This window comes from Vulpes vulpes, chromosome X (genome assembly GCF_048418805.1).
Source record: "Vulpes vulpes isolate BD-2025 chromosome X, VulVul3, whole genome shotgun sequence".
NCBI classification, from domain to species: Eukaryota; Metazoa; Chordata; class Mammalia; order Carnivora; family Canidae; genus Vulpes; species Vulpes vulpes.
This window is the reverse complement of record NC_132796.1, coordinates 82,604,579-82,628,226: the sequence shown is the minus strand read 5'-3', so window position 1 is coordinate 82,628,226 and position 23,648 is coordinate 82,604,579. Positions and strand designations below refer to the sequence as shown.

General features: G+C 44.1%; 1 protein-coding gene across 5 annotated transcripts in view; it reads left to right on the top strand.

Moving 5' to 3' along the window:
• Positions 1-2,394: 2,394 nt before the first annotated feature.
• AMOT (angiomotin) overlaps positions 2,395-23,648 on the top strand; it is a 65,352-nt gene continuing 44,098 nt past the window's right edge. The window contains exons 1-4 of one of the 5 annotated variants that reach the window (XM_025983879.2): positions 2,395-3,476; positions 11,599-11,676; positions 18,066-18,214; positions 20,463-21,396. In XM_025983879.2, the coding sequence (XP_025839664.1) occupies positions 20,525-21,396 (872 nt within the window). In that variant the 5' untranslated portion in view covers positions 2,395-3,476; positions 11,599-11,676; positions 18,066-18,214; positions 20,463-20,524. Of the gene's footprint in view, positions 3,477-11,598; positions 11,677-18,065; positions 18,215-20,462; positions 21,397-22,816; positions 22,999-23,648 lie in introns of those variants that run through there. The other 4 variants (XM_072743353.1, XM_025983880.2, XM_072743352.1 and 1 more) reach the window with 4 other exon arrangements.

Here is a 23,648-nt window from a genome sequence, read left to right as displayed (position 1 = left end):
ACCAAAAAACCTGTTGTTTGCCACAGGCCTAAGAAGTGACTCATGCATAGCCTGAATCCACCATTAAATTCAGAGCTCTGTTCACTCTACTCCATCAAAATTCACATTTGGAGAAGAACAGTAATGCCCCAGGCAGGATCTGAGGGGGGTATTAAAGGATTTAAGTATTTTAGGGGTTTCCATAGCAGGAAGGCCCTAGTAGCTGTAGGGAAGACAGGCTGGAACAGTCTTTTGAGGGCAACTTCAAAGCCGGGGACAGACATTCGACAAAGAGCTACCACGCCTTTGCCACTAGGATTTGCTTCCCAGCCTTTTCCAAAATGGCAAAAGATGGGAACGAGCCTCAGTGGCCTCTCAATAGGGGGACACATAAAAGTCTTGGCACATTTGTGCAATGGAACATTGAGCTCTCATGAAAAAGAACTAAGTAAAGGAAGTTATACTGAGATGGAAGGATATTAAGAAATGTTGAGTAAAGAAATCCAAGGGGTGCTGTGACTGATGATCCCACTTATAAGGGGCAAAAATGGAACATCTCAATGTCAATAATATATTTTGAAGATTACACACCGGCAGAGAGAGAAGGGGAGAAAGGGACTATAAGAACAGAGTGGTCGAGAAGAACTCTTTACCCCTTAAGGTACAGGGTTGATTTTATCATGTGCATATAGAACTTTTTCCATTTTTCCAGCATTGTTGATTTTAACAAGTATCCCCCTGCTGCCACTATGATCAGTAGGAGTCTGCAGCATATACCCGCCCTGTCTCTGCCATCCACTCTTCCAAATAAGGCTGGAATAATCTTCCCTTGTCTCACAAGCCAGGTGCCTCCATGTCTTTAACACTCAAAATCTTACTTTCCCCATTAAAAATCACCCAAATAACTTCACCTCACCCATCTCCTGAATTATACCAAGAATCCATCTTGCCCATGTTCCTGCTTCTGAATCTTTGAGCACCCTGCACATCCAGGCTACCCCACCGCATGCCAGCAGCCTATTACTCTTCCTGGACCCCGTAATATTCTAGGACCCTGTTCACAGTCAGGTAGTGTTTCCTTTGCGCACATTTCCTCTTATGTGCCTTGATCCATGGCCTCTCAGGAGGCTCCCTTTGGGCAGGCTTGAATTGGAAGTCGTTTTTTTCACAGGCATGAGTTCATCATAATATCTCTGCATTGTCAAGACCTTTACAACTAGACTCATTTTCATCTTGTAACGTTTTCTAGGAAATATGGATCTGCAGAGAATGGTGATTTCCATGGTAAGTGTTCCCTCATGTATGTTTTCACAAGCTCACTTTGGAGATACACAGCATGATTTCCTCTTTCAGTACCAGCACGACAATAGATTTAGGTCCTGGCGCCACTGCAGAACTGTTTAAAAGAGAAATCTCACCCACCCTGGTTAGGAAAGGGATAATTTATTATTCTAATTGTGGGGATCTGACTTCATATCCACCCTCAAAAGTGTAGGAAAAGAATTCACTTTTAAAAATAAGGTCACAAAGCCTACACACCTTGGATGTAGATGCTTAAAACAGATGAGCAGAATATTTGATTTTCCTGGACACATTCAAGACTGTCCATCATGGGACATATACAAGGAGGAAGACATACATGTGTGGAGTGCTCTGTGGTTTCCAGTTTTCACACACATTTCATTTTATTTTCATATGCCAGTGTTGTTAATAGGGTATGTCTTACAGCTTTTATTTACAGATAGAAAGATTAAGGCTCGGGGAAGTCAAGCGACTCAAAAAAGTTGCACAACTGGCTGGTAAGTGTACAGTCCAAAGTGAGTTCCTCCCTTCCAAGTTCCGTGTCATTCTGTTACCCCTACAGTGTTCCTTTGGGCTTTTGTTTCCCAGATGTAAAAATGGTAGATTTTCAGTGTCCCAGGATGCTGTTCTTAAGTGTCTGTGCTCTCAGGCAGGATCAGTTTTTCGCAGCCGGGAAACGTGAACAGCACAGTGATACTTGACGTACTTCTTCCCCCTCCGGGCCTCATGAATTAAGGGGAAAGAAAAGTTACCTATTTGGGAATAGCGGGCCGGACCTTGCCACAAAGGTGTACGGGAGCCAGCCGACGCCACACTGTCGCACTCTCTCGGGAGACCGAGAAACCTAGCGTCTCTTCTTTCTCTGCTCAGCAGTAGCCGGGGGTGGGGGGTGGGGGGGAGATGGAGAGCGAGACAATAGTCTCTTGTTCAGTTTTATTAATTTTGAGAGCGGGTGGGACAAAAAGATCGGACCGACGACGCAAGTGACCAATCCCGACCGAATCCTGGACGGGGATTCGCCAATCCGGAGCAGCGAAAGAACGCGGGGTGGGACTTAACTCTTCACCGCCCGCCCCGCCCAGGCCGGCCCTCCCAGACCGCCCCGGAGGCGGAGACTCCGCGGAGCCCCGCCTACACCATCCCCGCTGCCAACGCGGCCCGCCAAAGGGAAGGGGGGCGGGGATGCGGGGGTGGGGTGGGAACCGGGAGGCTACCGGGAGCAGAGGAAGAAAGAAGGGTGTCGCGCAGAGCTGCGACCTGGGTGGGGGCCTGCTGGTCATAGGAAGCAAGAAGGGAAGGAAAACGGAGGAGCGCTGCTCCTTCCTGCATTATTTTGAGCAGGCTTTGCGAGAAGCTGCTTTTCAGCATTTCTATTATTTGTGTTTCTTCCTCCCGCTGTGGGGCGGGGGGCTGCACGGGCTCTCCCACGCACCTCCCCTCCGCTGGTGTCGTAGATTATTGTTGGAGTCTTTGCAGAACCCTTTCTTTCCCCCCAGCCAGCGCTTGCGTAGCCTCTCAGGGCCGCAGTCAGCACGTTGAGCCACGTTAGCGGATGGACGAGAACTAGGACCCTTCGCTTTCGCTGGAGTGGCTAGACCCCGCCGTTCAATTGTTTCAAACTTCCCCGCCCCCTGGCCCCGCCTCTCTTCCGCCCCCCGCCCCTCCAGGGTCCTGGACTGCTCCCTCCCTTCATTCCCCGCCCTCTACTCCGCCCCATTCTCCAGTCCACCCCCCTCCCACCCCCCCACCCCCCGCTCCTGGGCGGTCCTAGCCGCGCACCGCAAGAAGAAAAGCCACCCATTCGTCCTCCTCCCCTACCTCCCATCCTTTGCCCAGGAGCTGCCTTCATCGCAGTCACGCCCCTTCCTTCCGAGGAGCTTTCTGGCTGCCTAAGCTGGTCGACCCCCTGATTTATTATTCCTCCATCTCCTTTCTGTTCTGCCTCATCCTCTCTTAGTTCTCACCGCCCCCTCCACCCCCCACCTCCAGCCTGTCTTGCGTCCGACCATCTGCTGCTCCACCCTCTGGCCCGGTATCCTGCCTGTCCACTGCCACCAAGGAGAGCCCGGACGGAGCAGTGAGGAGCGGAGCAGCCGGAGTTGGGGCTTCACCCTGCCCATCCCTGGCCTCCGGCCCGGGACCGAAGCCACTTGAGCGAGCAGAGAGTCGTCACCTTGTCTTCGGTGCCTTCAGGGGTAGGAGAAGCATGGTTACTTTACGCGGGGAACTGGGGCAGGAATCCATGGTGGCATGAACTTGATCGTGCCCTCGGCGTGAGTGAGTTAATCTAGATGTGTCTGGTGATGCCCGTGTGTTCTACTTTCTTTGCAGCTGGTCGTTGAGTTTTCCAGGATGAGCAGCAACTTAAATCGGTTAAAGAGTGTGCGCTCCTCTCCCGTCCTACGGAATGCTAGTGGGTACCAGTACTTGATGGTACTTTTACTTCCTTGCTCCTGGGATCCTTGTAGGTCCCTAGGTGATTAAGCACAAAAAGGAATGAGGGAACTTCAGGTCTACATTTACTAAGGAGGAATGTGTGCGCTTATCTCAGATTGCAAGATGCGTTCCTCCCTAAATGCTTAGGGTTGGGGTGGGGGCCCACACTGCCCTCCGCCGGGGGCTGTGAATTCTTGAAGTCCTAAAGTCTGGGAGTAATCTACCATGCTACACTCCTTTTGGTCTATGTGTGTGTGTGTGTGTACATGTATGGTGGTGAGGACTGGATTGCCCAGTATCTGCTTTAGAGATGTTAGTAAGGACTTCTGCAGGATCATGCAGGTGTCTTGAGGCTCCCAAGCCCGGGTCACTGTACATTGGTGCGTTAGCAGCAGGATGGATCGATCAATATATGAAAACAAAGAAAAGGAAAAATGAGAGGGAAAGTGACAGTCTTTGTAGTCTGGTAAATTGCCACTAATAGTAGTTTAATAATCATCTGCAGCAAGGGACTAGATACAATTAAATGAGAGAGGAAAGGGGGCGTTTGTGAGAAACAGCATTAGCAATCTCTAGCATGTGTTTTAGAAAGAATCGTAGAGTTATGTCTAATGTAGCTCTCCTTCCTCCTTCCATTTGCCACCCTTAGGTTAAGAGTAGAAGTTGGGAAGCGTTTAAAACTTTTTTGAATATAACCTTTTTCCATTCAGAGAGGAAGATAATTAGTCACCATAATCTCCAATAATGGAGGGCTAAGGTTATTTAAGTCTCCTTGAACTAGGTTTTGTGAAAAGTCCTTTCGTGGGCCAGCCTTTGTGAAGCTTTCTTGGTTAGACCTTTCAGCACCTTCATTTAGGAGCTAACAATACTTTGAAATAGCATTTTGGATGCAGGATAAATTTTCACCCATCTCCCACCTCTCTCCAGTCAGGCAAGCGTAGCAAACTTAGAAGGGTGGTGGTATTTAGAGACCTGTTACCAAGATGTCACCAACCCATTGCTTGTTTGGGAACAAATCATTCACTTTATTTTTAAATAGTTGTGTTGGTTGATTTTAACAGGGGGAAAGCAAAGCAGTAAGGGAGAGAAAGAATGTTACAGGGCGACAATTTTAAAGGCTATCGTCTTTCAGATCAGCTAGGAGGGAAAAGTTGGCCTGACCAAACTACATTTTATAACTGGCCTGGGACATTTTAATAGCCAGGTGGTTGTAGAGTAGTTGCATCTATTTACAGATGATAACTCAGGTTCCAGTTATTCTGTAAGGGTTTATCCGGTGTCATTTACAGACACTTTCTGGCACTACATCATACTTCATTTTAAGATCCTTCTTTCTTTGGAAAACTCTGTGGCTCTGTAAAATTGAAAGTGCTTTTCCTAACTTCATAGTCTAGATAGGCAGTAAATCTCTGACCATGCTTGTTGTAGAGTCACTTTTAGGGTGAAAGTGGTGGATCTGTTTACCTACGTAAAAGATTTTAGAAGGAAATTTTAAAATTCGCGTTCAATGCTATTTTGGATTTGGAGATTGGAAGGTCATTTCTGGTTTGTGAGATAGGAATTATTAGACAGATGCAAACCCATGGCACTTTGTGGAGTTGCTTTTTCTGAAGCTTTATAAAGAGTGAATTAGACTTTCTAGAATGCCCTTAAGAACAGTCTATTCAGAGCGCAGAGGGATGGATGCTATGACCTTGAGGTCCCATTGAGTGCCAGAATTCTAAGTGGGTACATCTGCTTCTGTGCCTCTCCTAAGAGCTCTCTCCCAGGGCCTGTGCCTTCTTTAAAAGGGTGTCTTTGTAATTAAGCAGCCTGTCTCCCCCATCCCCCTTTCTTCCTTTGATCCAGCTTTTTAAGGCCTTTTTTTCCATTTGGAGACAAGAGGAGTTTCTCACACTCTCCTAGTCCCCTCTTAAGGTTTCTTTTCCTTTTTTCCCCAAAGAGTCCCCCGAAGTTCTTGGGATGGTTAGAAGTTGTTTTGTTTTGTTGGGGTGGAGGGAATGTTACCAGTGAGGAGAGGTAGAGGATATATTCCTTCTTGGGAAATGCTTGTGGCCAGGTAGCCTCCTCCATGGAGACTGAGCGTTTGGAATGCATGAGAACAGTCTATTCTTAGGGACTATCTGGAAGAAATTGTCCTTTGCACCCATTAAGTGCAGCTAAAACCCACTGAAAGGGGTGGAGAGAGGTGTGTGTGGTCGTGGCCCAGCCTTTTAGGATGGTAAGTGGGTAAATGTTCCCAAATCTCCTATTACATCACCTCTTTCCCCCATGGATTCAGTGGGTTTGGAGATCTGCTTGACAGGTTAATTAGCTTGGGACTAAACCAATTTGTTCAGAATTGTGCTCTATTGATTTCCTGTCCCCAGGAATTTTTGTTGGTGGTTTTCTATGATGAGTTGTCTTTAGTCTTTCTTACTTTTTCGTTCCTTGCTGCCTTTTGTGGACTTCGGTCCAAAATCTAGGGTCCCACCCCCAAGTCAAAGGTTAGAATTTGGTCCCAGGAACTAGGAGGGTATGAAACACGCTGTACATCCTGCACTGCTCTCCTCCATGGTGGGCTTCTGACCCCTTTTAACCCAGAGAAAGGAGGGAAGTTGCCCCTTCCACACACAGCACACAAAATCTGAACTAAAAAAAAAAAAAAAAAAAGGCAAAGGAAAATAAGAGGTCATCTGCTTTATAAAAGAACCCACTGCAAGTTTCATTGAAAGAACTAGCTTTCCTAGTTAGTGCCTTTGAGCTATGACTTGTTAATATAAAAATTCACTCTGACTGGGTCTTCTCAGAAACATCTTTATTGCATAAAGGAAGACATTAGAATTTTGTTGTAATGATTATAGCTTGAACTAAGTGAGGCCATTATTTGGCCTTTGAAATCTTTTTGTTATATGGGATAGAGTAAATTGTCTAAGTCATTTTGGCTTGTAATAATGCTGACCATGTTTAGCTCCAGCCTACAGCCACTTGTAGAAGGGAGTTAGTATGACTTTCTGAAAATAAATCAGACTTCACAGATTTTGATTAGTCTAAGGATGGGACTGCCTACCCCATATAGGTAAAAAATATATATATATATTTATTGTATTTGAATAACCTCAGGACCCAGAAAATTGCTTCTGGTAAATAACAGCAATTGATGCCATTTTTAATCGAAGCCTATACAATAAATTTTCCTAGTGAGCCTATTGGTGAATGGGACCTGGGCTCTAGGCCGACCTCTAACTTAGTTTACCACCCTTGGCAAGTCCTATTGTAAATTGTGAGAAGTTGGACAGGGTGATTTTGAGAACCAGTTCTCAAAAGTTTATGGTGCCCTTCCTACACTTCTACTTGTGATGTGAATGTGAATGATTCCTCCTAGAATGAGGTACAACGATTGTTAGAGATACAATCATATAGTCATCTGGATGTTTAAAAAAGCCTAAAATTATATATCAGTATAAATGCATTGTGTTTTGTATTTTAACAACATATCAAATTAAAGAGCTACGATCCTGCCCAAAATTTCATCAAGGATCTCATCATCCTAACAGATCACCCACTTGTGTTTTTCCTAGTTCAAATCCTTGTTTCTGTATTTAACATGAATTTTACATAGGTAAAATATGTGTGTGGGGGGGTGCATAGAAATTTACAAAGTTTCTTTTAAATACAAGCTCACCTAACACTTAGCTTTGTAAACCTGTGTGGAAGAATGAAGTGAGAACCTGAGTATGCATGAAGAATCATGTATGTCTGTTCCTTGAGTGCCAGGAGAGACTAAGAGACTTAATAAGTAATCCCTAACCCTTTCTGTGATTCTGGGGGGTTCATATATCTAGCAAGGCTGTTCACTCCACTCCTTGGACTGCCTGTTACCCCTCCCCCATTCTTTTCAAGCAAAAAGGAAACTAGGGTCCACTGTTTACTTTGTCTAAACCATTAGCAATGGATTCTTAAATCACTGTAGCATGATATCCCATCAAGAGAGTACACATTTGGGTAGACTATAAAATTTCCCCAACGAGAAAGGAAAAGCGGGAAGGCACAAATGTTATGGTTTCATGGCTTTGGAAATAATATGTTTAAATTAGACTAAAAAATAGTAAGGAAACTCAGGATTTGAGACAAATAAAGACCTGTAGGTGTGGCAGGATGACCCACACATAATGGGTTCTTCATTTGAGGCTCTCACTCTATTGTGGAAGCTCAGCTACACAGTCCTTTAATTTTCCTTTGATAAAGAGAAAGTATGGTATACATAAGTTCTCCATTTTGGATGAATTCATTCCTGGAAACCAGTGGCTCATTGTAAATTAGATTAAATTTCTTTAACCAGAATAGAAAAGTGAAGTATGGGTTTTTAGTCCTTAGAAAGTTCCAGCAAGGGCACTGGGGTGGCTCAATGATTGAACATCTATCTGCCTTTGGCTTAGGTCATGATCCTGGGGTCCTGGGATCGAGTTTCTTATGGGCCTCCCTGCAGGAAGCCAGCTTCTCCATCTGCCTATGTCTCTGCCTCTCTCTGTGTCTCTCATGAATGAATGAATGAATGAATGAATGAATGAATCTTAAAAAAAAGAAAGTTCCAAAAAATTAAGTAATTCGTTAATTTTTAAAAAATAAAGTCCATGGGCAGCCCCGGTGGCCCAGCAGTTTAGCGCCGCCTTCGGCCAGGAATGTGATCCTGGAGACTGGAGATCGAGTCCCGCTTCGGGCTCCCTGAGTGAAGCCTGCTTCTCCCTCTGCCTGTGTCTCTGCCGCTCTCTCTCTCTCTCTCTCTCTGTGCCTCTCAAGAATAAATAAAATAAAATCTTAAAAAAATAAAAAGTACATATTTTATGATATGTATTCATGGGGAAATGCAGGTGGATATATTTGCTAATATCGCATAGCTTTTGCAAATCTGCTTTTTTTTTTTAACTCTATAGGCTGTCCTTGACATTTGTAAAGGCACTTTCATTATTGCCCCAACTCCATGAAATATCGTTAGACTGTGTGACTTGACGCCAGGATCTGAGTTTCTGTGCCCAGCCCTCTCTGACTTGCTATGTGACCAAGGGTAAATGAATTAGCTGCTCTGAGCTTCAGTTACCCTTCTGGGAAGCAGGGATATTAATACTTCACAGAGGTGTTTAGGCATGCTTCATATTAGACACAAGCTTCGAGATCATTGGATGAAAGGTGTTTGCATGATGGCAGAACAGGTTTATTATAAGGTCCTGAGCAGGTGTTCACTTTTAATGAGTTTTTCTCTCTTATAGTATACAGTGCCCTTCAGTGCCCTATTGCCTTACTGACTATAACTGATCATCCTAACATTGGTATTACTGACACTCCTGGCTCCTAAAAAACAATTAAACATTTTCATTCTATGCGGTAAGTTGAAGTTCTAATAAGAGGACTCCAGCATCCTCCAGGATGATGAAAAATACCTTCAAAAAGAGACATTAGTTGAAATGTGCCATAGAGATCAATGAGTTCTTCAAAGCCCTTCCAAAAGATTAAAAAGAGTACAAATTTCTGCGTGTGTGTGTGTGTGTGTGTGTTTTAAGGGAGAAAGTTTTAGTAATATTTGCTTGTGACACATACTGATGATAGCCAGTAACTGAAACCCAGCCATTGTAGTGTTTTATACACAGCTGGTTTTTATTAATGATGGAATATTTATGCTTGCTGTACAATTCGTGGCTCATTTCCATTTGTATGTCAGAACTCAAATACCCCCAAAGCAACATTAAGATAACATTAAATATACATGTGGCCAAGCTAGGAAGAGTGGATTTTGGGGGGTCTCCCTTATTCTAACTGGTGTTGCTTCAGATCACCATAATTTGACCCCCAACTTTAGGCATTGGTGCTGATTTTTTTTTCCTTTATATAACTCATAGCAAACTTCACATTTTGATCCTTTTGATATGGACAAATGATCTCCCCCCCCCCTTCATAATGCAGATGAAACTGATGTATGTGTTTTTTAAGAGCATATTTTCCCTGCACATGCTTCTCATTATCCGAGAGGCCTGGACTCAATCAGTAAAGGAGCAGAGAAACCACATAATTGAAAGGAGAATGACGGTGGTGCATACTTGGAATATTTGTGGGAAGGGGATTGCTGACATCAGAAAATGTAGTGGCCTGAGTGTTAACAGCATTGAAGAGAAATAAGCTTTCTGTGTTTCTGTGCATTGAGAATTATTTTTAAGGGGATAAAAAAATGGGCCAGGTTTGACATCCTTTTATGAAGTTGCCCTGGAAACTTTGATGAAGGTTGTTATAGAATAGTTCAATCAAAACCTTCCCCATTAGGAAGCTAATTAGTACATCACTTACTCATTTTGGTCGTTTTCAAGGGGCAGGATTTGCATTGAATTAATGGCATTTCTTTCCATATGACAGCAAACTAAGATAAAAATCACAGATGGGGAAAATTATTTAGATAGTCTATTTTGAAGAAGTCTAATTTCATCTTTATTACATTTAGGTTTTTGGTTCAGATTTTTGTTTCACTCTGTATACAGTGGTCACATTTTAGTTTAGTAACCAGTTTTACTTTTTGGATCATGGGCTGTAAACCAAAGGTTATTAATTTGAGTTTTCCGTATGAATTGGAGAAATACAATGAACGACAATAAGCCATTTTATTAAGGTAACATTTGCTTTTTTTCTGCAATTAGTTTCTCTTTGCTCAGTGTGTGTGTGTGTGTGTGTGTGTGTGTGTGTGTGTGTGTCTGTCTTTGGGGGAGGCGAATTGTTTTTTTAAAAGCAAACAATTTTTTCAGCTAAGAAAATTTGGATGACCCTCTCTATCCCTAAAGAGCATTCTGTCTGCCCCAGGCTCTCCATTAGGCTTTCATGAGGGCACTGTGATGACTTTTCTAACCTGGTACTTTTTGTGACCTGGCTAAGCAGTTATCTGTTGGCAGCCTGGAGGAGATTGGTCATGTTGGGAACCGGAGTGCAGGATTCCTAGTGCATTCGTTCTACTGTACTCTGTCTTTTTTAGGGGAATGAATACTTGGTGCATGAGATTTCAGGGCCATTTGTAATAGAACAAGAAGTACTCTGGAGCTAAATGCGTAATATGGGCCTGGCGTGGTCCTTTTCTCCAGAGCTAGTAGAGAACAGTCATTCTGTACGTATATTCCCTGATGCTCTGCCTGCAGCATATGCCTACACTAGTTTCAGAGAGTGGGAAAGTTGGCTGGGTTATATGATTTGTACTTTAACTGACTTTACCCTAGGCCTTCCCGGGAAGGCAGAGTCTACATTTAGTTTTTCAATGGCAACTCAGTCAAGACAGGTTCCCGGGGCTTGCAAGTCAGGGTGAGGAGGAGGGGCTGCCTTTGGGGAGTGACTCAGGCCCATTGGTATGAAGATATGAAACTCTGGCTTCCTTCCATGCACCTGCTGGATGCCACACCTGCAGTCAGCACCTGAGCCCCACTCTGACACAAAAACCAGGCTGAAGGCAGATGGGGCTCCCTTCAAAAGGGGTACAGCAGAACAGGGAACTCCCAATTACATTAGTGCAGCACTCCTGCCAATTATATTTAACTTTACAGTGTGGATAAGGGAAAGTGTCTTAGGTATTTTCTTATAGGTGCAGCGCACTGGCTTGCTCAAGAGTCCCCAGAGAAATTCGCTTTCCTAACGAGTTTCTCTTGTGAACTGATCTCTTAAAGACTGGAGAGTCAGGTCCATAGAGGTTTGTGTCTAGTAACCCAGCCCAGGGCAGAAAGTCACCAGACCTGGGTTGTGATCCTGGCCCCACCAGTAGGCCCAGTAGGCCGCAGTGAAACCTTGGTCAAATTAGGTATCATTAGCTACCTGATCTGGGCTTAAAGCTTCTCCAGTTGTAAAATGGAATCAATGACATCTGCCTTTATTTCCTCGCAGAGCGGCTGAGAAGGACAAATACCATAACAGAAGTGAAAGTGGTTTTCTCTCCTTAGAAGAAAAGCTGAGAAACTAAAGGTAACAGAATTATTGTTCTTACTCTTGTAGGTCTTTCATTACTTGTCTTCTCTTTCTGTTGCTTCCAGCAAAGTCTTTGGGAAGTTGTGATTTACTCAATATGCAATATGCAGATCTTCTTGGATATTTCATGTACCAGTTATCGTTTTAGGTGTTGAAAAGGATACAGAAGAAAGTTATGCACCCAGCCAGTGACCTCTAAGATCTTATATTTCTAGCTCAATCTGATAGAGTGATTTCGGCCTGGGTATTTAGAAGCTTAGAAGACAAAATTAACTTCTTTTTCCTCTGTCTCTGTCTCTTTTACTCTCTCTGCATTGCAACCAGGGACTTCTGTCCCTGGGGCATGTATTGAATGTCTAGATTGAAGGTATGAGGGGCAGGTGGCAAAGCAATGGGGTAAATAAAGAAATTCCTCTCTCATTACCGCATTTGCAAAGTATCTGATCCTTGAATGATCATTTCTTTCAGGGGGTCCATCCTTAGCTTCATTCTTGGTTCTGTTCCGCTCCTGCCCTACAGGTCCTAGCTCACTCTTTGACCTTACCTGTTATCCATATGCTAACGACTCCCGAAGATCTATCTCAACCTATCTTTGGCCCCTCCCTTTCCAACTTCCCCAACATCAAGTCCATTATCAGATGTCTCCTATTCGGCTTGTTCATCTTTTCCTCTGGGAAGCTTTGCTCAGGCGGAGCAGAGTTTTTGGCAGGGTCCTCTGTGTTGCCAGCATGCTTCCCGTTGGATTGTGCCCCCTCTGCTTGACGGGGGAGCTTCTTGAGGACTGGACTCTGGTTTATTTCTCCTTTTTATCCACCCTAGGGCCTAGACAATGCCTGGCTACAGCAAATGATCAATAAATATTTGTGGAAATGACATTGTGTGTGTTATTGTACTGCATTTGAGATGGGTCCAAAGTCCAGTGGCAATACCACGGAGGGAGAGAGAATTAATTTTCCAGATTGAGCAGAGTTGGGAGTGGAGGGAAGATGGAGAAGGATTAGAGAAAAACCCTCAAGGAGAAGGTGGAAAGTGTACCTGGCCTCTTCTGAGAGCTCTGACTAAGCAGCCCAGGAAAGAAATGCCTGTTGTGTCTGCTCTTGCTAAGACAGGGCATCTCTGGCCTGTTGCCGTCTCCACTTAGGACTGGATGACTTTTATGGTTGGGTCTGCAAATAAACCTCTGTCTATAAGACATTGACCATTTCAGACAGGTGCCACATAGTCATATAATATTAAACAGGGCTGACCTTAACTGTGCCACCCTAACTGTGGCTGAAAATAGAGGTACACACACAGGCTCATTGGTCATGTATGCTTAGTTCTATACAGAAAGATACCCTTGAAAATATATTGAAGATTGGCATCTGAAAACTAACAAATGTAATTCTCCGAATGTAGCAGGCTGGGTCACTAGAACTGAATGTCTTCAAACTGACTGTCAGATCTTTCCAAGGGCAAAAATGAAACATGATATAAGCCATTACAGGCCATGAACCTGTTCTCACCCACCTGATGCTTTTACTAATTAGCTTCTTGGCTGGGTGGCAATTTGGGGCAAGTGCATGCAAGTTGGATTCACAGGGGAGCCCACATTCCACTCTGCCATTTCGCAAGTCGCTGGGATACTACACTGCTTCTCTTGGCTTCTTTCCTTCCCAGGAGTCCTGGTCTGCCCTGGTGAAGAAATGGGAGAGGAGAACTCTTCCTTAAATGAAGGAGAGGTTTCATGGGGCTTTGGTATTTTGCTACTCTTATTTTTTTTTTAGTGGGCTGTCTAAAAGCATTCATGCACCTTGACCCATTAATTTCACTTGTGGAATTCTGTCATTAGATAACACTCCAGAATATTGAGAAAGGCTAAATTTTAAAGACGTTTTTGTAACATTGTTTAGACTAGGACAAAATTGAAAGCAATTTAAATGTCCTAATAATTGGAGAATGGGTAAGTGAATCTTGATACACTCCTGTCATGGATTATTACAGAATCATTGCAGTGCTTGTTATGAAGTCTACACCACAGTCTATACCGTGGAGAAAGTGAAATGTAGGATCCGAAATTATATGTACATTAATATGTCATGGCTTTGTAAAAACACAAATGCACACAGAAAAACCTGAAGGCAATCTATTCTGTTTTGCTAACAATGCTTAGGTTGAGGTACTGAAATGGTGAGTGATTTTTCCCCCCTCCATTATGAATATTTGCATGTTGTGTTTATATTACTTCTAAAAATAGAAATAAAACAAAAGTGAGTAGTATAGCATTGAAGGTAGGAAATTGGTAAAGCAGGTGGCTTCTAGGTATATTTTTAAACTTTTCTCAGTTTATGCTCAGTCTGATTGCATGGAATGTGTATCCTTTTCCTGAGGCAAGGAGAAATAGGATGGGATGACATGCCCTGTTCCTCCCTTAGAATGGGTTGTGTGGAGGGAGGTGATGTGGTAGGGGCAACAGGATTCTTCTTGTTACTCAATATGTCACTGCTCTTGAACACTTCAGGGTTAATCACCTTTGTTGCCTATTAACATGTTCAAGTTAATTGCTTTAGAGTAAAGAAAAGTAAAACTGGGACCCAGTTGGCCACACCTTTGAGTTAACCATCTCAGAAATAGATACCTGACACTGATTGTCATGAGATTTGGAAATGCCAAGGCCTTGCTGTGGTTCAAAATAATCTTCCAACATAATCTAGATATAAGTAGAACTAGAAGCAAAGAGGTGGGGCCGCCTCAAAGCCTTTTCTTAAGCCAGTGCTGGACTTACATAAGGTCAAATTCCAAGTTAGTATGATGTTGGCAAGACCCAGAACATGGCCATGGACACATTGATCTGTGGAGGTTCATGTTACTCTCCGACTCACCTGCAAATCTTGGCCTAAAAGGGAAAGGTTTTGCAAGGTCCTTCTGTCATACTTGTAGCTACACACAACTCTCTGTCTCACCTCCTTAAATTTTTCCCCCTGCCGTTAACATTTGACTTCTGATGAAATTGGAAAATTGGTGGTAGCATTGAGCCAGGTTTATAGTCTCTCAAAACCAGAGTCAATTCAATCTCATAAATGTTGATTAAGCATCTTCTATGTACAAGCTAATATGCTAGATCATATCTTACAGTGGAAGGACTGTTGCCCTGGGAGTCATAAAACCTGCATTCTGGCCCTGGCTCTGACCCCTGTTAAACTCTGGCACCTTCATATACAGACCACTAGATGGTCTTCTTAGAGTCTTTCTAGTTCTAGCTTTCGCTGATCTAAGAACCTCTGCACAAAGACTGAGTTGCGAGTAAAGGTTTTAAAGAAAACCTTAATTCATAAAATTGCTGTGGTCTTCTAGAAAAAAAAGGCCACTTTGAAATTATTATAATATTAATAGACTTTATTGAGCCTTCACTATGTTCCATGCTCTGTGCTTAGCACTTTACATGGATTACCCACCCCCCCGCCCCCGCAGTCTTTATAACAACACTATGAGGTATGAGCACCATTATCTCTATCCTGAAGATGATGAAGTGCAATTTGGGGAGGTGAAAAGAAATGTATGAGGTCAGCTAAAAAGCCATAGATCCAGGATTTGAACTTAAGCAGTGTGAATCTAGGCCCAGGCTCTTAACCATGGTGTTTATACTGTCTGCCCGTCACGCATAGAAAGGTTAGAGATAACCTGCAAAGGGATTACTATTTCTCACTTCCCAAAGGAAGTAAATTAGTATCCTGGGTCGCAGGACTGTTGGGCAGGGTGTTCTCTAGGACACTTTAGGCTGAAACATGGACTGACCTGAGAGGACACGAGAGAATTCAGAGGGCTGTTTTGCCTTTCTCTTTGTGTGGGAGTGTGTGAGTGTGTGTGTGTGTGTGTGTGTGTTCAAAAATGTATGCACATAGATATGTAGACATAGGGGAGACTTTGAACTGGCTCCTTTCCATTTAGCTGGAAGTAAAATTATATGGAACAGGGAAATTTAGCAGAGAAATGGGTGTCTTAGACTTAGGTTCTTCATCTTGGTTGTCAGAGTGAGGGTGGGAGGAAGAACAGGGAGAGGAGGTAGAAGGGATAGATAGAAGATCTTATAGGGATATTTCAAAATTTATCTGAAGGCTAGGAACGTCGTCTGTCCTGGCCACCTTGTAATGTTGATTTTTCTTGGACACGGCTTGAGAAACATCTGGGCTCTCACTAACGTGTTTTGGTTCAACCTAAACTGGGCTTGATGGAGGTATCCTGGGAGAGGCCAAAGACTGCAAATATAGTAAGAATTTAGATTGGCCTTGCTGCCCTGTTGTTGTTACAGAAGAGTTGAATATATAGATTCAAATTGTATTTTTAAAGAGAGGACCATTGGAAATCCTTTTTTCCAGTATCAAATATCCTCAGGGACAGTCTGTTTGTCCAGGAGAAACAAGGTTATTTTATTGATTGAAGATGATGTCAGAACCCTGGCAGTGGCGTGATTAAAGCTGCAGGCAGATTGAAGGTTGCAGAGTTCATACTATTTTAGTTCTTGCGCATGAGACAAGGAATCCTTTCCCTTCTTTTCTCTAATAAATAAATGGAGTAGTGTTTTCCTTTGTATGTGACTCTTAACATGTAGGCAAATATAAGTTCTTGAAGAAAAAAAATCTAAACGGGAGAGGAATCAGCAAAGGTTTTTTCTTAGGCTGATTTCTTTTCCTCTTTTAGACAGAAACAAAAAAGGCCAGGGGGTGGGGTGGTGGAGAGGGACTATCTGTGTCCGGTTGACATAAAGTGATTTGGGTTTTGCAAAGGATATGGACGAGAGGGGACAGAATTAAGAGAAGAGAGTTAGATTTTGGGCAAGTGAAGTTTTCTTTGTGAGAAGCTAGGTAAGAGGAGCAAGCCAGTCAAAATCAGCATGAAGAATCTAAATCATCCTGGAAAATAATTGTATGGTGCTTTCTTGCCAGGGGCTCAAGTTTAAAGGCCCCAGGCTGTTTTCTGCATGTTTCGGTTGGAAAAAAAAAAAGACAACTGTTTTGTTCAGAATCACACAATAGAAACACGGTGGTTTTTATTTACCACACTCTGTTAATAATCCAGCTTTGATTCCAATTAGAAGTTGTTCCTCTACTTTGAAACTAGGAAAAGACACCCTCAAGTAATTACCTTGCATATTGGAGATGATTTTGCTTTTGATTGTGATTATATGTTGAGCCAAAACAAGATTGAAAGACAAATTTCCGTGTTTGCTCACTCTGTATCTCTTCACTTGATTTTTGGCAACGTTGCAAGGAAATAATGTTAAATTAATCACTGTGTGGTTTTGTGGATTTTTTTAAAACTTGGATGTTTTGGACAGGCTCCCAAAATACAGGGATGCTTGTGCACTTCCTTTGCATTGCCTTGCTCTTCAAATGGCATCTCTGATGTGGATTAAACCCTTTCTTTTAAGTGACATGAGTGAGTCATGACTAGGCTAGGACAGAAAACAGCAATGTGGATCATATGCATCTCACATAAACACGAACTCCTCAGTTTCATAACCATTTTGGTTGGGCCTGCAGGCCTTGTTAGAGGGTCAGCACAGTAATCAGAAATGAGGACTATCGCGGATCCATATCTGGTGGATGTTTGCATCTAGCCTTTACAACGTGAGTCCAGTAGTTTACTTTTGGGGAGATACTGGAGCAGTGGAAGTGCTGAGAAAGTGAGTGGAGACATCTTATCCTTGGAGAAGAGTTGCTGCTGTGTGTTGAGAAGAGCAATCACCTCTGCTGCTCCAGTGAGAACAGATGGGCCGTCAATCAGATTGTAAGCTCCGTGAGGGCAGACACATACGTGGTGTGTCTTCTGTATCCTTCCTTGTGTCTAGCTCGAGGCTGGCAAATGTCTAGAATAGCCAGTATGCAATAAATACTCAATGACTTGGGGGAAAAGCAGTTTGGATTTTCCTCTGTCCGCCTGAGGCTGCAGCAGTTAAATCAGGTGCTTCACTGAGTATACTTAAAAAAAAACAAAAACCCCTGCCTTCTGATGACTGCCTTCCCTTCTGGGGTGTGGGGTAGTGAGACTCATCTGCCCTGATACTGATAGCAGTTTAAAAGTCGCACCCTTCAGGCAACATTGATTATGTCTTTTGTCATCATCCACCATTCCAACTCAGAGCAGAAGCAGCAGCCTTTGGGCGCTGTGAGGCGAGAACAGAGCAGTCCTTTCCAGTCTCAGACCTGAACATTTCCATCCTCTGGAGATTGGTAGTGAGATTTCTTTTTGTCCTAACGGAAAGGGATTCTGTCACTCATATAAGACGCAAACACACGGGAGAAGTCATTCCTTTGGAAGGACTGGTTTGGTTAACTGTGCTGGCCATTGGTGGCAAAATAGAAACGACGTTTTTATTTCTCCCTCCCTCCCCCTCCTGAACATTTCAGAGTGACCAGTGGTTGGACTCTTGGCGGCGCTTACCCTGAACCTGAGTGTTAGGGGAGAGGGAATCTGCCGTTGCGGTTTCTGGAGCTGCTCATAAGCAAGAATTCCCTATCCTGATCAAGGCTTTAAGCCTAAAAGAAAGCAGAAATAGGTATGGACCATCTGTGTGTGTGTGTGTATGTGTGCGTGCCTGCGTGCACACCTGTGCGTGCCCCTGTGCGTGAGCGTGAGCCTGTGTGCGTGCAGGGTGGGGCGGGCGTGGAATGGGAGGGGGTGGTGGACTCTCAGGGTCTGGGGCCGCTCAATGTCTGGATTTCCCTGCCTTGTAGGATGAGTTTGCAAGTGATTTTGTTTTAACCATACATGCTCCTGTTTCCATTTTTTGAGAGAGGAAAGGTAGCTTGGTAGTCATCTTTCCAGTATAAAGGTACCAAGAGAGATGTATATGTTATGCTTGTCAGCCTATCAGAAAATCCATGCAGTCTGACAACATGCATACAGTCTGACAGTTTAAACACAGGAGTCCCTGGGGATACCTGGGTGGCTCAGCGGTTTGGCGCCTACCTTTGGCCCAGGGAGCGATCCTGGAGTCCTGGGATCGAGTCCCACGTCGGGCTCCCGGCATGGAGCCCGCTTCTCCCTGCTCCTGTGTCTCTGCCTCTCTCTCAATCTCTGTGTCTATCATGAATAAATAAATAAATCTTTAAAAAAAATAAACACAGGAGTCCCAGATGGTCACTGGGAGGGAGGGAAAGGGCAGGCTGCTCAGGCCTTTGGTGCACCCTTCCCCAGAGAATATGATGAATGGGATTTTAAAAGGGTCTTTGGAAGGTTAACTGTGGGTTCAAACTGCTCTTTAGAACAATTGGATACCAGGTAGCAGTAATGATGCAAGAAGTGCAAAAAAAAAAAAAAAAAAAAAGAAGAGAAGATGACCTTTTTCTATCTACCATACACATCTTCTGGCCATTCCCTGCAAGACTAAAGGAAAGGGATCATGTTTCCAGAGAGATTGGAGGCTGTTTAATATCATAGAAATCAGAGCCTGGGAGCCAGGATTCCAGAGTTCTCATCTAAGAACCCGAGGCTGGTTAGGTTGACCTTTACTGTGACTTTTTCTGTGACATCATGCCCATTCTCCAACACTACTTAAGATCCTTAGAGTACAACTTTCATCACTGAACATGCGTATTGAATTGCAGTACTTCACACGACAGATTTTGTCCAAAGATTTTATGAGCCTCTGATGAATTTCTACGTACCGTACCATGCAGAGAGAGAGGGAGAGGGAGAGGGAGACAGAGAGAGAGAGAGAGAGAGAGAGAGAGAGAGAGAGAGAGGTCACCTACTACTAGTTTCTCAGGTGGCAAAATAGAAGACAAGAAAAGAGGAAACCATTGCTTAGGTTTACCTGTAAATCCATTATCATGATTAGAACTTGAATCTTGAGTTGTCTTACTGCCAATACCTGTTTCACTCAATCCATATTTCTTCCTTGAGAAGAATTAGTGGTGGTGGTGGTGGTGGTAGAGGGGGAGGGATATGATAATTGGACCCTTTCTAGAAGGATGACCTTTTTAGTGTTCAATTTCTAAATGCTGTCAGAGGCACACTTCACATGAAAGAGGGCTTCCCATTTAAGCTCCTCCTAGCCAAACAACAACAGCAAAAACCAAAAACCAAAAACCAAAAAAACCTCAATGACTATTCCTGGATGGCTGAAAGAGAAACTTTGTCAATAGTAATTATCTCAAGCCCTTCTCTTATTAAGCCAAGGCGAATCCAAAATGGACAATACAGAAAGGATTTTTTTTAAAGCTATGTTTCAGAGTTTTATGAGATCAGAGAAAACGAGTTGCATCAAGCTGGGATCATTTCTATATGGTGCAAGCGAAGCTCTCGTCACCTTGTATTTATTTTAGTTATTATTTGGCATTTTGTAGCTCCCTCCACATGATGACCTGCTTTACAGATCCTGCCTATACATTCTCCCTACTGGCCTGCCCCAAGTCCCACAGCCCATAAGAGTTGGACCTTTTATTTAAATAGAATACAGAGAGATGAACTTTCTGAGTAAGGACCTAGGAAAATTGCCCTCTCTGGTCACCCTCCCCGACTGCTCCAGGTCTCCCCAGTTCTCATAGAAGTTAAGTCAAGATTGGATATTTAACCCATGCTAAAAGCAAAAAGAGGAAACAATGAGCTCTTATGCCCCTGAGTTCCTCATCATATCAATGGTAGATCCAGGAGTCACCAACAATTAATCCATTAATTCTAGATTCAATTCTCTACTTTGTCTCTGGAGTGGAATCCTCACCCCCAAATACCCATTTTCTTCCCCTTTAGAGGAATGATTTATCCATCAACTGGGTGTTAAGCTTCCTGTTTCCCCTTCCCAGGTCAAGGGCAGCCCAGGTGCCCAATTTCTCTCTCTCTTCACAAGGCACCACCAGCAATAGAGATGAGAAATTCTGAAGAACAGCCAAGTGGAGGAACCACAGTGTTGCAGCGTCTGCTACAAGAGCAGCTTCGCTATGGCAATCCCAATGAGAATCGCAACCTGCTTGCCATACACCAGCAAGCCACAGGGAATGGCCCTCCTTTCCCCAGTAGCAGTGGGAACCCAGGCCCTCAGAATGATGTGTTGAGTCCCCAAGACCACCACCAACAGCTTGTGGCTCATGCTGCTCGACAAGAACCTCAGGGGCAGGAAATCCAGGCAGAAAACATCATCATGGAGAAGCAGCTTTCCCCTAGAATGCAGAATAATGAAGAACTCCCAACCTATGAAGAAGCCAAGGTCCAATCCCAATACTTTCGGGGCCAACAGCATGCCAGTGTTGGAGCTGCCTTCTATGTCACCGGAGTGACCAACCAGAAGATGAGGACTGAGGGACGCCCATCGGTTCAGCGGCTCAATCCTGGGAAGATGCACCAGGATGAAGGACTCAGAGATCTTAAGCAAGGACATGTCCGCTCCTTGAGTGAACGACTAATGCAGATGTCATTGGCCACCAGTGGAGTTAAGGCCCATCCACCTGTTACCAGCGCTCCCCTCTCCCCACCACAACCCAGTGACCTCTACAAGACTCCCACAAGTTCCAGTGAATTCTACAAGGCCCAGGGGCCACCTCCCAGCCAGCATAGCCTGAAGGGCATGGAACATCGAGGCCCCCCACCAGAGTATCCCTTCAAGGGCATGCCACCCCAGTCTGTAGTGTGCAAGCCCCAAGAGGCAGGGCACTTCTATAGTGAGCATCGTCTGAACCAGCCAGGGAGAACAGAGGGGCAACTGATGAGGTATCAGCATCCCCCTGAGTATGGAGCAGCCAGGTAAGAGAGTTCCCTTTCTGTCATTTCCTGGCCTCATCCCCAACCAGCTTCTGCTGTGTGTTGGGAATCTTAAGGGAAGAAATGGGCAGGTGTTTGGTATAAGAAACTCTGCAGTGCATGTCTGGCCCCTGGCTTAGTAAATTTCCTGCGAATCTGAATTTCTAGCCCCTTCAGCCATAATTAGTGCTGTAGTAACATTCCCCTGACTTTGTAGGTTGAGCATGGCCCCAATTGCCTAGTGGATGAACAGGAACGCAAGTCTTGGTTTCTACAGCTATATGCTGTCCTGTCTCCTGGGATTGTGAAGAAAGGGTCCGTGTTCCTCTTCTTGTGAGTTGTTAAGCCCTTCCTTGAGAAGCGGAAGCAAATTATCTTGAACGTTAATGTGGAATATCGTATCCCTGTCAGTTATTCCCCTCCACAGAATGCTCATCACTTCTTTTTAGGAACGAATTGTTCTGCAGAATTACTATGATTCTTTCGGACACTAAACCAATACCTAGATATTACTGTGGGGGGAGCCGGATATGTGCAGGTTCAGAATGTCACTTGCCTTGGACATCCTTGCAGTTCATGAACTCTGGGCTGCTCCGTCTTTCCTCCGTAGAGCGTTTGTTAGTTGCCTGTCACGTTTTTGGACAACTAAGTTAAACTCCCATCATGTTACATAGAACTTTGGGTCAGATTCTAAGATGCAGAGAGAATAAAATCCCCATGACTTCTTTGCTACTTGTCATTGGTTCAGGAGGACAATTTCATGTTATTCACTTATTCCTAAATGTACTTCTGCAGGATTTGGAGGCCCATTGTCCCAGTGCTGTATCGACCAGACCTTACGATTCCATGATTCTGTTTGTTGTTCCTGTTGTTACTGTTGGGGCCATGTCTCTGATCGGTAGTCATTCGGCATATGGGGCAGAGGAAAGGATTCCACTGTGGCCAACAACGGTGGCAGTTTTATGTGGTATTTCTGTCCTGTTACCTTGGGTAATTATGGATAACTGTGAGGTTTGAAGTCCCTGGACCTGGGTGGGTGGGGGTGCTTTTTCCAGATCAGGCCTGTGATCTCTCTGACATCTAACTCTTTGCCTCCTGTCTCCTCACTTATTTGGGAAAGAACCGCTTGGCTTGAAATTCATTGAGTGACTCAGGAGAGAAGGCAGTCAGGGGGTGGGAGTAAGGTGAAGGTAAGGGAATAAGGGAATGCACCTAGAATTTCCTGGTATTTCATCACCCCCCACCCCCATCCTGTTTTACAGCCAGAAGCAATTCACTTTGGGCTCCACCCATAACTTGGCCAGTTTAGGATTTTTTTTTTCCTTCTTAACCAAGGTTGATTTCCTAACCTTTTTCAACCTCTTGTGTGCAGCTTTAAAGGGGAGGAGCCTAAGTTCTGATAAGTGGCTTAGAACAGGAAATAGGGCAATGGACAGGGCACTTCCGGTTTAAATGAGAGCGAGAACCTGATTCCCATCTGCCCAATGAAGCGGAAGACCAAGGGAGGGGTTGGTCATTTGGACTGCTTAGCTTAGTGGAAACCCATTCAAGCCAGCAAAATGTCAATGAAGCTGAGGATTTTTGTTTTACTCTTCCCATCAGCATGTAAGAGTCAGTGGGACTCTGTCCCTTATGTGGATGGGCTGACGTCTGTTGCCTTGTGGGAGGGGAGTATGTTGGCTGGGGTGTGGAGCAGAATCTGAAGCCCTGCTTAGCACAAGGCCCGCCTTCCCAGGAAAGCTATTTTCAGAACTCATTCACTAGTATTGTCTGTGATCTGAAATGACTCCCACAGTGTTTGAAGCTAGATGGAAAAGCCCTTTGATCTGCCTAAATAAATAATAAGGAGCCCACAGAGGGATTTTTTTTCTTGCCATACTGATTAAACCACCAGAGAAATTTAGCTGCATATAATTTACAGGAGTATACTTATAGTTTCTCCTCCCTCCTATATTATCTGTGGAGCTCTCTCCCTATCCCCCAAAACAGTAGAGCCCATGCTGATTCTTCTCTCTTGAGTAGAATTTTAATACACAGGTTAGCTCTATAGTTTTTTTCCCCCTTTTATGGGAGAGGAACAGGGTACTTGATATGTTCAGAAATAATCCAATCTAAAACAGTCCTGATCGGAAGATGCTCTGTGTCAAGTTTGGGTCTGCATCAGACAAATTTTGGCAATAAACTTTCTTCAGGGACTGGCGGGAGGGAATGGCACCTATGGACAAATTATTGGCAAGGGGAGGTAGTTGAACTGC